Below are 13,652 nucleotides of genomic sequence, written 5' to 3' on the forward strand. Positions count from 1 at the left end.
TTTCAATGTGTCAGTGGAGGTGTCTTTGGTGATCCTGGAAATATTGATGATGGAAGTGTCATCTAAATAAATAAATAAATTCCAAGCTCTTGATTTATTTACTCGTCCCTCCCGATGCCTCGCATAGAAAATTTAAGACTTAATAAATAATGTGCCGTCACACTAATTATCCCTCCCCTGGGCCTCACACTGGCACACTGCAGTGGCTGAAACTATTGCAGCATGCAGCATTTCAGTTATGAAACACGAGCCGGGCGACGCGTTCGCGCTTGGCTTTCCCGGGGCAGGAACTCGAGCCCTCCAGCAATCCGGCCCCACGCCTGCAGCGGCCCTTCAGGAAGCTCTGCCTGACCTTTCCCAGCTGTTCCCCGTGCCTAGAAGCTGGCTGTCACCCAGGACAGGGACCGGGATTCGTGGCACCCTGGGATGGCCCGGACCTGCCCCTCGCATCCCCATCCCGCTGCTCGAAGTGCCCGTCCCCTCCGTATCTTTGGAAACCCACGAGCCTGGGATGGGAGAAGGGCAACAAAATGGTTTGGGTTTGTTGGGTTTTTTTTGCACGGACGCTTATTCGGTGTGGAAATCAAAGATTAAAAGTCACTTACACAGCTATTGCTTCCCATGCAGAACCAAATATACACCGTAGAAAATACTGTATTAACTACAATGCAGAGCAGCACTCAATATCTGCAATTGTTCCACTTCAGCTTTAAATACGGGACTAGATTTTAGCGACTAGACATCGGTTAGCATTTTGGTGATATTCACATAGTTTGTGTTAGCTAGGGTGCAATTGGCTGTCTTCAAGTTCTCCTCCCTAAAATCCTCATTGCTATTGTTTACACCTTCCTGAATCTCCATATAATCAGACTTACTAATAGTAGAGGCACTTCTGCTTTTCTTTAGGTCAGGGGAAGAGGGGATCTTTGGGCAGCTGGTTACTTGCAAATATTGAGCCTGCTCCTCTCCCTCGGTCTCCCGGTGGTAGAAGTAATTGAAGTTAGACACTATGACGGGCACGGGTAAGGCAATCGTTAATACGCCAGCGATGGCACACAAGGAGCCCACTATTTTCCCCCCGATGGTCGTGGGGACCATGTCTCCGTAGCCAACAGTCGTCATGGAAACCACAGCCCACCAGAAGGCATCGGGGATGCTCGGGAACTGGGACTCGCTCTCGTCGGCCTCGGCAAAGTAGACGGCGCTGGAGAAGAGGATGACGCCGATGAAGAGGAAAAATATCAAGAGGCCCAGCTCCCGCATGCTGGCCTTGAGAGTCTGTCCCAGGATCTGCAGCCCCTTGGAGTGCCGGGAGAGCTTGAAGATCCTGAAGACCCGCACCAAGCGGATGACTCGAAGGATGGCCAAGGACATGGCTTGCTGGCCCTGCTGACCATCCTCTGGCTTCTCGGCCAGCTCCGTCCCTAAGGTGATGAAATAGGGAATGATGGCTACGATGTCTATAATGTTCATGATGTTGGTAAAAAAACCAGCCTTGCTGGGGCAGGCGAAAAACCTCACCAAGAACTCGAAGGAGAACCAGATGATGCAAAGTGTCTCCACGATGAAGAAGGGGTCTGTGAAAGAAGTGGACTGCTGGTACCCCATGCTGCTGTTGGAGTAGGGCGGATGGCTCAGCCCGCTGCCGTGCATGTCTTCGTTCTCATCCCGAAAAATGGGCAACGTTTCCAGGCAAAAGCTGACGATGGAGATTAAAATCACCATGACGGAGACAATAGCTATAATCCTGGCAGGGCCTGAGCTCTCGGGGTACTCAAAGAGCAACCACACTTGTCTCTGAAACTCATTCTCGGGCAGCGGCCTCTCCTCTTCCTTGATGTAGCCTTCATCCTCCCGAAACATCTCCATGGCTTCTTCCCCCAGTTCGTAGAAGCGGATCTCTTCGGAGAAGATGTCTAAGGGCACGTTGACCGGCCGCCGCAACCTCCCCCCGGACTGGTAGTAGTACAAAATCGCATCGAAGCTGGGTCTGTTCCGGTCAAAGAAATACTCGTTCCGGAGAGGGTCGAAATATCTCATCCTCTTTTTAGGATCCCCTAGTAAGGTCTCTGGAAACTGGGCAAGTGTCTTGAGCTGCGTCTCGAAGCGCAGCCCCGAGATGTTAATGACCACCCTCTCACAGCACTCATGGTCGGTCTCAGGGTTGTACGTGTCCTGCGGGTGACCGGGAAGAGCTGCAGCTTCATCTGCAGGATCTCCAGTAGCAACTGTCATATTGGGCTTTAAAAGAAATCCTTATGCTAAACTCTTCCCAGCGCCCGGTGGTGGGATCGGGGTCGGGGCAGGGCTACTATCCTGCAGAAGGACAGGTACGTAGGTTTGGAAGAGTCTCATGAAAAGGCGAAGGGATGAGATAAAAACAAAAAAAAAAAAAAGGAGGAAAAAAAAAAAAAAAAGAAGAAGAAAGAAAATCGCCCCTGCTGAGAAAGAGAGAGATGGAATAAAGTTGGGGGGAGGAGAGCAGATCCCTTCTCTAACACGTCTATCCCCTTCCTGGAGGGGTTAATTTGCCTTCCTTGGGACAGAGTTCAACAACTCCCATCTAAACCCATTAGGTGGAACAGAGAAAACACCTGAGGAACCGTCACCTGTTCAAAACCAGCGTGGAAAAACTGGCATTGGCAAACCAGGGCTTATTTTTTGGCTAAAAACAAAAATTCCAGTTAAAAATAGTAAAGAGGGGGAAGGGAAGAGAAAGGAAGGAGGAAAAATAACCCCATCCAGCCCTGAGGTGGCGACAGGACCCCGCGGGGTGCCGGGCTCAGCTCATTTCCAGGCATGCAGCTAAGGGTTAATTAACATTTAACCGTGCGATCTCAGGCAATCTACCCTTCAGGAAAGCGCCAACTCCGCTTTTAAGTTTAACACCTTCCCAATCCTCTTTCCCTGGTGACATGCTGCCCTCCCTGCCTGCAGCCAAGCTCTGCGGCTGCCGGAATGTGCTTCCAGCTGCCCCGCGGACCACCGCAGTCCCCCTCCTCGGCCGCTGGTGTCCCGGCTCCTGTCATTCTCTGCAAACCACCATGGCACACAGAAAACAAATCACATTACCTGGAGAAGCCAAATCTTAGTGTCTCTTAGTAACACCGATTATCTGACCCTGGGGAAATCCTAGAGAGAAATACAGGCTTCCAAGATCCCCATAATTTCCTCTCTCTTCAAAGTTAAAAATAATGGTGAGTCATCGTAGAGAAAGGAGAAGGGACATAAGAGGGGTTAGATTCCCAGATGGTGGAAGTCAGGTCTTGTAATGGTTTGGACTGGAGAGAGAGAGAAAGAGAGACAGAGAGACAGAGAGACAGAGTCTTCCCGGGAGCTGTTGCGGATCTGCACTTCAGGGCAGATGAGCGTCTGTCTGATGCCTTCGGTACGACGGTGAAAAGCTGCTAAGCTCAGCAAAACCCGATGTCCCCAGTGTCCTCGGGAGGTGTGGCATCGCCTGGAAAAAACACCGAGAAGGTAGCAAGCTGTGGGGGTTCGCGAGGAGCATCCGCAAAGCCCCGGCTCCTCCGGGCACCCCGTTTCCCCGGCCGCGAGCTGTTCGCCCGCTGCCCGCCCAACCTGCACTGCAACACGAGAGAGAGGAGGGCGAGAGCGCCAGCGCCGAGGCGGAAAAAAACAGAGCCCCGTGTCCCTGCGCTCTGCTCAGCCCAGCGGGGCCGGCTGCCCGCCGAGCCCGTGCCAGCCGGAGGAGCGGGGGGGGAACGACGCAGCCCCCCCGGCAGCCGAGGCTCTGCAAAGCCACCGAGGGTTCCCAGCACCGGGAGTCGGTGTCACCCACCGGGCGCAGCACCCGCGGCCGTTCCGCGGCGTTCCCCGCTGATTCGGGAGGCTCCGGCTTCATCCCCCAGACCGATCCCCCCGCCGGCCCCTCTCTGTCCCCCCGCCGATGGCTCCAAGGACCCACGAGCACCGCGGACCCACGCGACCTGCATCCGCCCTCCCCATCCTCCCGAGAGCCAACCCCCCGGCCGACCCACCCCCGTGGGAATTCGACTCCGCTGGGTGAAATTTCTCGTGGGGATGTTGAGGTTCACGTTCCCGGTGGGTGCCGGGTTCTCAGCATCCCTGCTCCCGACGAGCGCTCCCTCGGATCATCCTGCATTGCCTCGCACCATGGAGATGCTCAGCCCGGAGAGGGCCAACCAACCTCTCATTTTTTGCCTTTTTTTTTTTTTTTTTTCCCTCCCAAACGAAATAAAAACCCCTCTAACCTCCCTTCTTCAGCTCCAACTCGACTTGTCTACTTTGAGCCAGGATTACAGAACCGGGCAGGGGAGGCAGGTGGAAAATAACCCCGCGGTCCCAATCTCCTCGGCAAAGATTTCAGCCATCTCCAGGCCATTTATGCCTGTTGGTTCCTCTCTTCATCCCCCGAGGTGCTGATATTGCCGCAGATCCCTCTTTTCTTGGAAATTTCCCTTTTCCGTGCAACCCTCCTCTCCCTTCTCCTTATGCACTAGAAAAAATAGTACAACCCTGACGAGGCTTGCAGCATTCAACCGCTTCTCTTAACCCTTTTCTGCCAGGCCCAGAGGAGAGCAGGTCTCATTTGTCCCAGTTTTTATCCTTTTCCTGCATTTTCTCCCCACTGCTCGCTCCTCAGCGACTCGCCAAGGAGTTCAGCTGGATTTGACCTTCCCTGGCTCCTCCAAGCATCACGCCAGAACACCACAAACACCATCTTTCTGCTGCCGCAGCAAAGATCTGGCAGCCACAAACCCCCATCTCACCAAAAATCAACCAATCTTCAATGTTTTATTTATTTTTTTTTAATAAACACGCAGTTTTCCTCCTGCCCATAAACACTCTCCTCCCCTTTCTCCCTTCCCCGAACACCCCGGATTTGTTTAACGGCACAGAAATTTACTTTGTTTTTATTTAACACGTTGATTTTTATTTGGCGTGGGCTCTGGGCTTCTTCCTCCGACTCCCAAGCCAAGCGCTGATGCTCGGTGCTTGGCGGAGAGGGTTACGGCATCATCTCAGTTGACATCACCCATCCCAGCACTCAGTTTCTCCTACTTTCTCCCCACAGCCCGTTTTCCTGGCAAACAACCTCCGCCCCCCCTCAAGCATCTTTAGGGTTAATTCATGCAAATTTGGGGGCTGAAGGGGGAGAATGGAGGAGGTGAAGATTTGCCCAAAGCCCCTCACTTTGTTCTCAGCCCGAACTGAGCACTGCAGGCGGGAGTCACACGGTTTGGGGTCGTGTTTTGCGACTAAAGCACGACTCCCTCGCTTTGCACCGTTCCTGGCCAGGCTGTGTTTAAGCAGGGGAGCAGCGGGAAGAGGGGGAAGGATGCAGGGATGGGGAGGAGAGAAAAAGGCACCAACTTACACTTGGCTCTGCAGTCAGGCATGCGGAGAATGCACAAGCAGCTGCTCTGCTCCCGCCGCTGCCGGCACCTCTCACCTACAGCCCCCCAAACTCGTACCCCGGAGTCAACCTCCGAAGGCAGCTCAGCTTCTCCATGAATATTCATAAGATTAATATGAGTGTCTTCCCCCCCCCCCCCACCTCCTCCCGCACCCCTCCTCCCAAGCAGGAGACCTAGATTCCAACCACTGGGAAATAATCATATCCCTGGATACATGATGCTGCCTTGCCATGCGGCTCCGATCCATCCCATATTCTTGGTAATAGCCTGGATCTGCTCGGGGAGATCTGGGGGATGGAGCGCTCCCTGCAGCTCTGGGGAAGGAGATGGGGCAGGATTGGACTTGCAGGGGCTGCCCTTGGCTGGGGTGAGCATGTGGAAAGCAAGCATTTTAATATCACTTTGCGTTTACTGAGGTCCCTTCATGAGGAGGCTTTTCCCACCCCAAAGGAAGGCGATGGCCAAGCTCCTACAAACGTATAACACCTATGGATCAACCCCTGCCTTCAGGAACGAGGTTTGGACCTCTCTGACATCCCCCCATGGCCCCAAAAGGAGCACCAAGGAAGCAACAAGTCCCACAAGGCTCCTGGCACCCAAAGCACAAGTGCTGGAGGAGGCGATGGGAAATATTTTTATTCCCATATACAGTGATCAAATTTGTGTGGAGTTACTGGTGCCAGTGGGGATCGCTCCAAGGATACCCTGAGGTGGGATGGAGGGCCTGGAACACCCTGAATACCTGAGAAAATCGGTGCTCAGTGTAGTGCCCAGTCACCCAGGGGGATGTGGGGACATGGGGGGGGTAAACCACAGGATTTTAGCTCCCCGAGGTGCCCGCAGCAGTGGGTGGCACAGACACAGAGCGGGTGCGGCATTGGGGGATGTGATCACCTGCTGCTCCTCCCGACACCCCTCTTCATCTTGAAACAAAAATTGTATTTTCCCAAGCCCCAGCCAGATCCCAATACTGAAAATTAATGTCTAACCCTATAGGAAAACTGGGAATCCTTCATGACCGGCCCTTGCACTCTGGGTTTTCTTCCTGCACGCATCCAGCTTGGCAGGAGGCCGCTCTGGGCGAGGGTTTTTAATGTCATCAGCACCATTTTAGCCTTCTCTGGAGGTGGATCTGCCACGGCAGGGTGGGTCGAACCCAGAAAACGATTTGCCCGAGGCTGATCCTTATGCAATCTGTAGAAACTGAGGCTGGGCAGGGAACAATCCAAGTGGAGCTGAGTTTCCAACGCGCTCCTCCTGCTGCCGCCTTGCGAAGGTTCTGCAGAACCAGGGGGATTTGTCATCCAAACAGCACCAGCTCCGTACAAAGAGCCAAACTCCCGTCTCCAGCAAATCAGGGGAATTTCTCTGAATTGAGTGATGCTCTCTCCTGATTTACTACCCTAATTGTGAGCTATTATTATCATCTGTGTGTCTGCGCTCGCCTCCCTCAGCCGCGCTGACAGCTCCAGACGCATCCCAGCCTCTCGGAGAACCAGACGAGCTGAGCTCTGCACCCACTTGGCTGTTTCACAAGGATTTAACAAGATGACGCCTTTGCTCAATACTATTATTAAATAATAATTTCCTCCTGAATTATTTCTCTTATCTCAATGGATTTTATAGACACCCAAACTGGAATTCTTACCCCGTGTGTGTGAGTGGTGCTGGGAAAAGCACTTGGTGGGAGGATGTTCCAGGAATGAGGCAATCCTGTGGCCAGGGTGATCTTCCCTCGTTTCCTTTATTCCCATGGAAGCCCCCAAGGGCTGTTCAGACCCTCTGTTTGTGGGTTTGTTTGTAGGCAGCCATACAAATAGCAAAAAATGTGCTTTTCCTCACTTTTTTCCCTGGTATCCTGCTGGCAGTGGGTCTGGGAGACACCCCAAGAAGTAGTGCTGTGAGGGATGGGTGGAAGCCACAGGGCAGGGCTATTCCCAGGCCTGGCCTCATCCAGAACAGCTGAATTCAAGTCCCAGGGTGATTGGAAAGCCCAACCCACACCCAGCCCCACTGCTTAGGACACCCAGGGTGGGCACCTGCATATGCCAAGCCAGGGAAGGGGTGAGAGAAGCTCTCTGAAGAGCACGGACCCTGTGCCACCACCTTCACACCTCCTGCACAGCCTCAGGCAATGGCAGCTCTCTGTGGTGTCCCTCCTGGGGACCCTGTCCCACCTCCTGCAAAGCCAGAGGGACTTTGAGGGCTGGAGCAAATCCCAACAGCCGTTCTGGGAAGAGGATCCAAGCTGGAGCCCAGCAGAGGGGCTGGACAGGGCAGAGCACTAAGCCCCATCTCCCTCTGAGCCACGGTTTTCCAGCTGAAGGTGTTGACATAACTGGGCCTTGTGTCATTTTGGGAGCTGTGAAAGCTGTAAGCGAGTTCCCAGGACTGTGATTCATCCTCCAGGGAAAGCATCCGACCTCCCACCCGCTGCTGACGTCAGAGGATGGAGCTCCTGGACCCCCAGCCCCTCCTCACCCCCCTGCAGTGGGTGGTGGCAAGAGGAGGGGATGCCAGGAGACACCTAAAAATGAACAGAGCCCGGGAACACGGTGACACGGCCCCACGGAGCAGGCTCTGCTCTCCCACGGCAGATGCTGCTGGTGAATCCCAAAATACCGTGGTGAGATAGGTCAGAGCGGCTTCCCCGAGGCAGGGAGATGGGGAGGGATCAGGGCTTTGCCTGGAGTGATGTGGGAAAGGAGGAGCAGAGCAAAGAGGGGTGCTGGGCAGGGCTCCTTGTCCCTGGGAGAACCTCCTGCACCCCAGGAGAACCTCCTGGATCCTGGGAGTAACTCCTAAACCCTGGGAGAATCTCCTGGTTTCTGAACAGATCTCTGGGTCCCTGGGAGATTCTCTTGGGTCCTCTGTGGTTCTCCTGGTCCCTGGAAAGGCACAGCTGCTGAAGGGAAAACAGCAAAAATCACCTCTCTGCAAAGTTAACAGTAAACACATCCCTCTGAAATCCTCCAGGGTGTTTTTCATAATAAAATATCCCATTATTTTAAAAACAGCTCCTTTGGGCTCCAGTCTGAATTCTCAATTTGTCAGGACGGCTGAGTTGCCACTTTGCCTCCGAAGCTGCTCCACCAGCCTGGGGGGCTGGTCTGGAGAGGAACTGGGCACTGCTCATTGAAATAAAAATCTTGTAGCTCAACCAAAACACGGCAAAGAGCTTCAGGCCTGGGGGTGACTGTGAATATTTCCTGCCAGGCTGCCCCTGACAGGCCTGGGCTGCCGTGGGGTGGGCACTGGGCCTGGAGGGTGTCTCCCACCTGGACTGCTGCTGCCACTCCGGCTGAAAGGCTCTCAGAGCTGCTTGGTTTCACTTGCACAGCAGGACAAGGCAAATTCAGCAAGGGAAAAGGAACCAGAGCCTCCTTCCAGCCAGCAGCGAGGAATTCCAGGTCTGGAAGGAGCCACAGCTCACAGGCCTGGACATCACCCTGACAGATCCCCCCCAGCATCCCTGGGGCCTTATTGCCGGTGTCACCTGAGCCCCTGTGTCCCACAGGCTGCTCTGGGCCACCACCTCCTCCCAAGGGGACCCAGCCACGTCCCTCTGTCCTCCCAGCCCTGCTGCTCCAAAGGGACCGAGGACAGGGTCACCTCAGGGCTCCAAATTGCCCAAACCTTTACCCATGGTGCCAATTCAACACCTGCTTTGCTGAGCCAGCGCTGGTCGTGGCACCCCAAGACAAAGGAGAGGTGATGAACATCTTCATTTCTTCTTCCTCAGGCCTGGAGCAGCCCATGCCCATCTCCCCATGGGACATCCCTGTTCCTCCAGTTCTGGGGGGCTTTTCTCTCACTCCAGGAGTTGGTGCTCACTAAGAAACAGGGAAATTGGGCCAAAAGTTGAAACTTTCTGGTTGTTGAGATTAGGGAATAGAAGAGCAAGGAGAGATGGGAGAAACCTGCAGGGGAGATGACTCTGCTGGAAATGGCCAAAGCCTCAGCTGGACATGACCAGTGTCTGCAGACAGAGCTCCTTCCCCTGGGGTGAGCTGTAGGTGACCTCAGGGTCCCCTCTGCACTGCCCTGGTGGGACACCACTCCCTCCAGCCATCAGCCCTGGGACTGGCTCCCCACGCGGGTGCTGCTCAGGGTGAAAACATCTCCCTCACGGCACAGATGGGATGAGCAGCCCTGCAGATGCCGTTTTTAGAGCCTGTGGGTCTCAGCCCGAGTGCCTGGTGGTGCTGGGAGGGGGCCAAGAGCTGCTGAAGGGCAGATCTGAGCCACGGAGTGGGGTGAGATGTTCCCATCACCCCAAACTTTCATCCCTCCTCAGGAGCTGCAGGACTGCAAACAAGCTGGGAGGAAAAGTGGTTTGAGAGGATGATTTCCCTCTTCTCTTCCTCCCACGCAGGGCTGCTGCAGGGAGGAGAAGCCACCGGCTCAGGCTGGGAGTGCCTTCCCCACGGCCTGCGCATGGTGGCACCGAGCTGGCCCCGAGTGGAATGGCCACAGAGCTGGCCCAAGCCTGGGGCTGTTACAGGATATTCCAGCCCCATGGCCATCCCTGATGGGGAGCTCTGCCAAATCATGGAATCACAGAATGGTTTCAGTGGGGAGGGAGCTTGAAGACCATCCACTTCCACCCCCTGCCACGGGCAGGGACACCTCCCACTGTCCCAGGCTGCTCCAAGCCCTGTCCGGCCTGGCCTTGGACACTGCCAGGGATGGGGCAGCCATGGCTGCTCTGGGCACCCTGTTCCAGGGCCTCTCCACCCTCACAGAGAGGAATTTCATCCTTGTATCAAATCTAAATTGACCTCTTTTAGTTAAAGTCCTGGGTCATGCCAAACCTGGCTGTGCCAGGCTGTGAGCTGTGCCAAACCATGAGCTGTGCCAAGATGTGAGCCACACCCGGCCAAACTGTGGATGGTGCCAGTTTGGGAGCTGTGCCAAATTCCAGCCCAGCCCAGCCCACTCCACCCGGCCTCAATCTCTCCAGAAGCCCCCAGCTGCCCTCACCCTGTGGCCAAGCCCCGCCACGTCTCTGCTGCCCAGCACAATTCCCTTCCCTGGAAACGGCTCTGCCATGGTGGGAAATTCCTGGAAGAAAAAAGCCAAGATTTGATGTCCATTTCCCAGGCTTTTGGAGGACACTCGTTATTTACTGTCCCTGCTGAGCTGCCAGGAGCGGCTGGGGATGCCCCATCGTGGTGACACCGACCTGCCCTGGGAACGTGTCCCCAGCAGCTCTGGGTCGCTGCTCTCTCTGGTGACCTGGGCAGGTGACAGATCCAGGGCTGCAGGTGGCACAGGGAGGATGCAAAGTGACACTTCCAAGGCTGTGTGGGCAGGCAATGCCAGAGCCCCATCTGCTCCTACCAGGACCCAGAGCCCCCTGCCCAGAATCCATGGGGAATGCCAGCGGGATCCATGGGGAATGCCACTGACAGGCAGCATCCTCTTCCCCGTCATTCCTCTGCTGTATTTACTATTTCTTCATCTCCCACCCCCTCTTTTGGGAAGAGACAGACTTCCCCGTTTCCATGGAAACACTCCCCCTCTCCCCTCATTTCTTCAAAGAGGTTTTCATCTCTTTCTTTCAAAAATAGCTATTTTTAACCACGGCTTCCCCTTCTCCCCCTCCCCACACTCTGCTTCCAGCTCACGTTTTTCCAGCACCCACCAGGCACCCCTGAGCACCCCTGGGAGTCGTGGAATCACCCCCATGGCCGGTGACTTGGGCTAGGCAAGAGCAGCTCAGATCCATGGTCCAGATCCCAGGGGTTCCCTTGACTTGTGCTGAAACCCTCTGGGGCTGTGGAATATTGGTGTACAAAGAAAGTGCTGGCGTTTGCAGGAGGGTCCTGGGAGCATCCAAAACCCCTTCACTCTTTGGAATGACTGTCCCTGCAGCACCCTCTGTGATCCCACAGCCCTGGGAAGCCAGAGGAATACTTCCTTTCCTGCTGTCAGGATAAACCAAGAGGTGACTCTTAACACCTGACAGAGCAGGAGACAAAGCCCCTTCCACCCTTCCCAAATACCGACAGAGCAGAAGCACCACACAAATCCTCGGCATCAGGGTGAAGTGAGGGGCTGGAAATGCAGCACTGGGAGAACAAAATCAAGAGTCTATCAATAAATTGAATGATAACAAAAAGCCTGGACAAGGTGCTGTCAAGTAACGGAGAATTCCACAGGGGAAGTTACAACCTCAGCATTCCCATGGGTAACTATGAGAGCGGAGGGGCGGACAGCACCCCTTGTAGAAGGATGCCAGGCCTGGTTGTAACACAAAGGGAGATCCTTTGGATACCACCATCCACTCAAAAATATCCAAGGCAAGGGTTCCTTAGCACGGCGTGGTTTGAGGAGCAGGGAAATACCTGGAGGAGCCCGACTCCGAGCTGGAAGAGCCCCTCTACATCCTGGGAAAGTCACGGTTGGAAGATCTGGATGCTCTGGCTTGGAAAGAGGGACAGGACACAGGTCATTAAAATCCTGCACGGTGCTGAGGTGCTGGGCAGGGGATGATGGATTGATATTTCTTCATAATGCGGGGAGGACATGGCTCCCAGGGAAATTCCCGAGCGGGAAATCTCAAGGCAGCCGGGGAAGGATTTACGGCGCCGCTCCGTCGCTGTGCAGGGATGTGCTGCTGGAGCTGCCACGGCCACCAGCCCTCCGAGGGGATGCCCACACTCGGGTAGAGCACAGCAGGAGCCAAAAGGCAGCAGAAACCACCCTGTGCACAGCCAGGTCCCTCCAGAGCCTTATTTCAGCTGAATTTCTCCGTGGCAAAGCCCGGCAGCACCAGGGCTCGCTCCAGGGCTGGCTCTGAGCACCCAGCACTGCGGGACTGCCTCGGGGGCATTTACCCTTCATAACCTCTGGGCATGCAGCAGGAAACTCCACCCTGGAATGATTCCGTGCCCTCACCAGCCTCTCTGCCCATCAGCTCTTCCCTCTAGAACCTGGCAAATACAGCCTGGCCCGGGGCAGAGGAGCTGCTGGCACTGACCACGTCCTGTGCCTCTGCAGCTCCTCGTACAGCACCTTCTCCACACACTGACCACCCCAGGGACGGGCTGCAAACCCTGCAAACCCCACAGGGGCTGGGGAGGGCCTCAAGCCAAGGTTCCTCCTGGACTGGGTATGGGATCATTGCCCTCCCCTCATCAGTGGGGTGTGGAAGGTGTTTCCTGTGGCTCCTCAGGCAATCCCGGTGCCACATGGTGCCAGACCCGCCGGACCTGTCCTTCCTAACCAGGCCTGGTTTTGGCTGGTGCCATTCGTGCCCCATCTGCATCTCAGAGCTTGCCACATCCTGCTTTTCCCGGATGTTCAAGCACCCCCCAGGTAACCACATGTCAACCAAAAACTGCAGCTGGAAACTCCACAACCCTCCGGGGAGCTGCTACAGAGATTGAGGTCACAGCAGAGAACGAAGCAGCAAGAGCTGCTAAAACCCACCTCAGAGAGCCCTGAGCCAGCTCAAAATCTGCCCTGCCACCCACACCAGCCAGGAGTTGCTGTGGTGCCATCCAGCACGGCTGGATGAGAGGATTTGGGAGTGCTGGAGCTGGAGCTGACTTTGCTCACCATGGATCGTCCTCCCCCAGCAGAGCTGGTGCTCACAGCAAACCTCGAGAGCAGAGACAGATGAAACCACCCAGACCAGTTCCAGCACTCAGTGCTGCTTTTCTAGGAACTTTGTCCCTGTCACAATTCCCGAGGCCAACAGGATCAAGATGTTTTGTAAACTTCAGGAACTTGAGGTTCTCCACTGCTGCTGAATTCCTTTGGTGTGACCCTTCCCGGGGTGGCTGTGGGCACACGTGGCTGCTGCTCTGCTCCCAGACCTGAGCCCCCAGCTCAGCACCTGAAGCCTCTTGCAGAATTTCCTCCAGGATTTCAGCCCCGGAACTGGGATTTGCGAAAATAACCAAGTCACTTGGGATAATAGTCCGGGTGTCCTGGCTCAGTGAGCACTGAGATAAAATCCCCTTGCAGGAGCCTGGGGCCTCTGGCCATGGGACACAGCACTTGTATGCACAGCTCAAGTGATTTTATCATGGAATCATCGAGCCGTGGAATCCTGGAATGGTTTGGGTGGGAAGGGACCTTAAAGCTCATCTTGTCTCACCCTCTGCCATGGGTGAAATCACCTTCCACCAGCCCAGATTTCTCCAGCCTGGCCTCAGACACTCCCAGGGATGGGGCAGTCACAGCTTCTCTGAGCAACAGAGGAGAAACAACTTCAATATTTTAAAGGCAACCAAAAAC

At 55.0% G+C, this 13,652-nt stretch overlaps 1 protein-coding gene across 1 annotated transcript; it reads right to left on the reverse strand.

Annotated features, from left to right (window-relative positions):
• Nucleotides 1-735: 735 nt before the first annotated feature.
• On the reverse strand, nt 736-2,235 carry KCNA2 (potassium voltage-gated channel subfamily A member 2). Its single transcript, XM_068995775.1, has one exon. It carries the CDS (start codon nt 2,233-2,235, stop codon nt 736-738), a length of 1,500 nt encoding a protein of 499 aa, XP_068851876.1.
• Between the last annotated feature and the right edge of the window lie 11,417 nt (nt 2,236-13,652).

Source organism: Aphelocoma coerulescens, chromosome 26 (assembly GCF_041296385.1).
Source record: "Aphelocoma coerulescens isolate FSJ_1873_10779 chromosome 26, UR_Acoe_1.0, whole genome shotgun sequence".
Classification (NCBI taxonomy): domain Eukaryota; kingdom Metazoa; phylum Chordata; class Aves; order Passeriformes; family Corvidae; genus Aphelocoma; species Aphelocoma coerulescens.

Excerpts from the sequence above, each read along its gene's own strand:
- KCNA2 (XM_068995775.1), bottom strand. The coding sequence starts at position 2,235 with ATGACAGTTGCTACTGGAGATCCTGCAGATGAAGCTGCAGCTCTTCCC.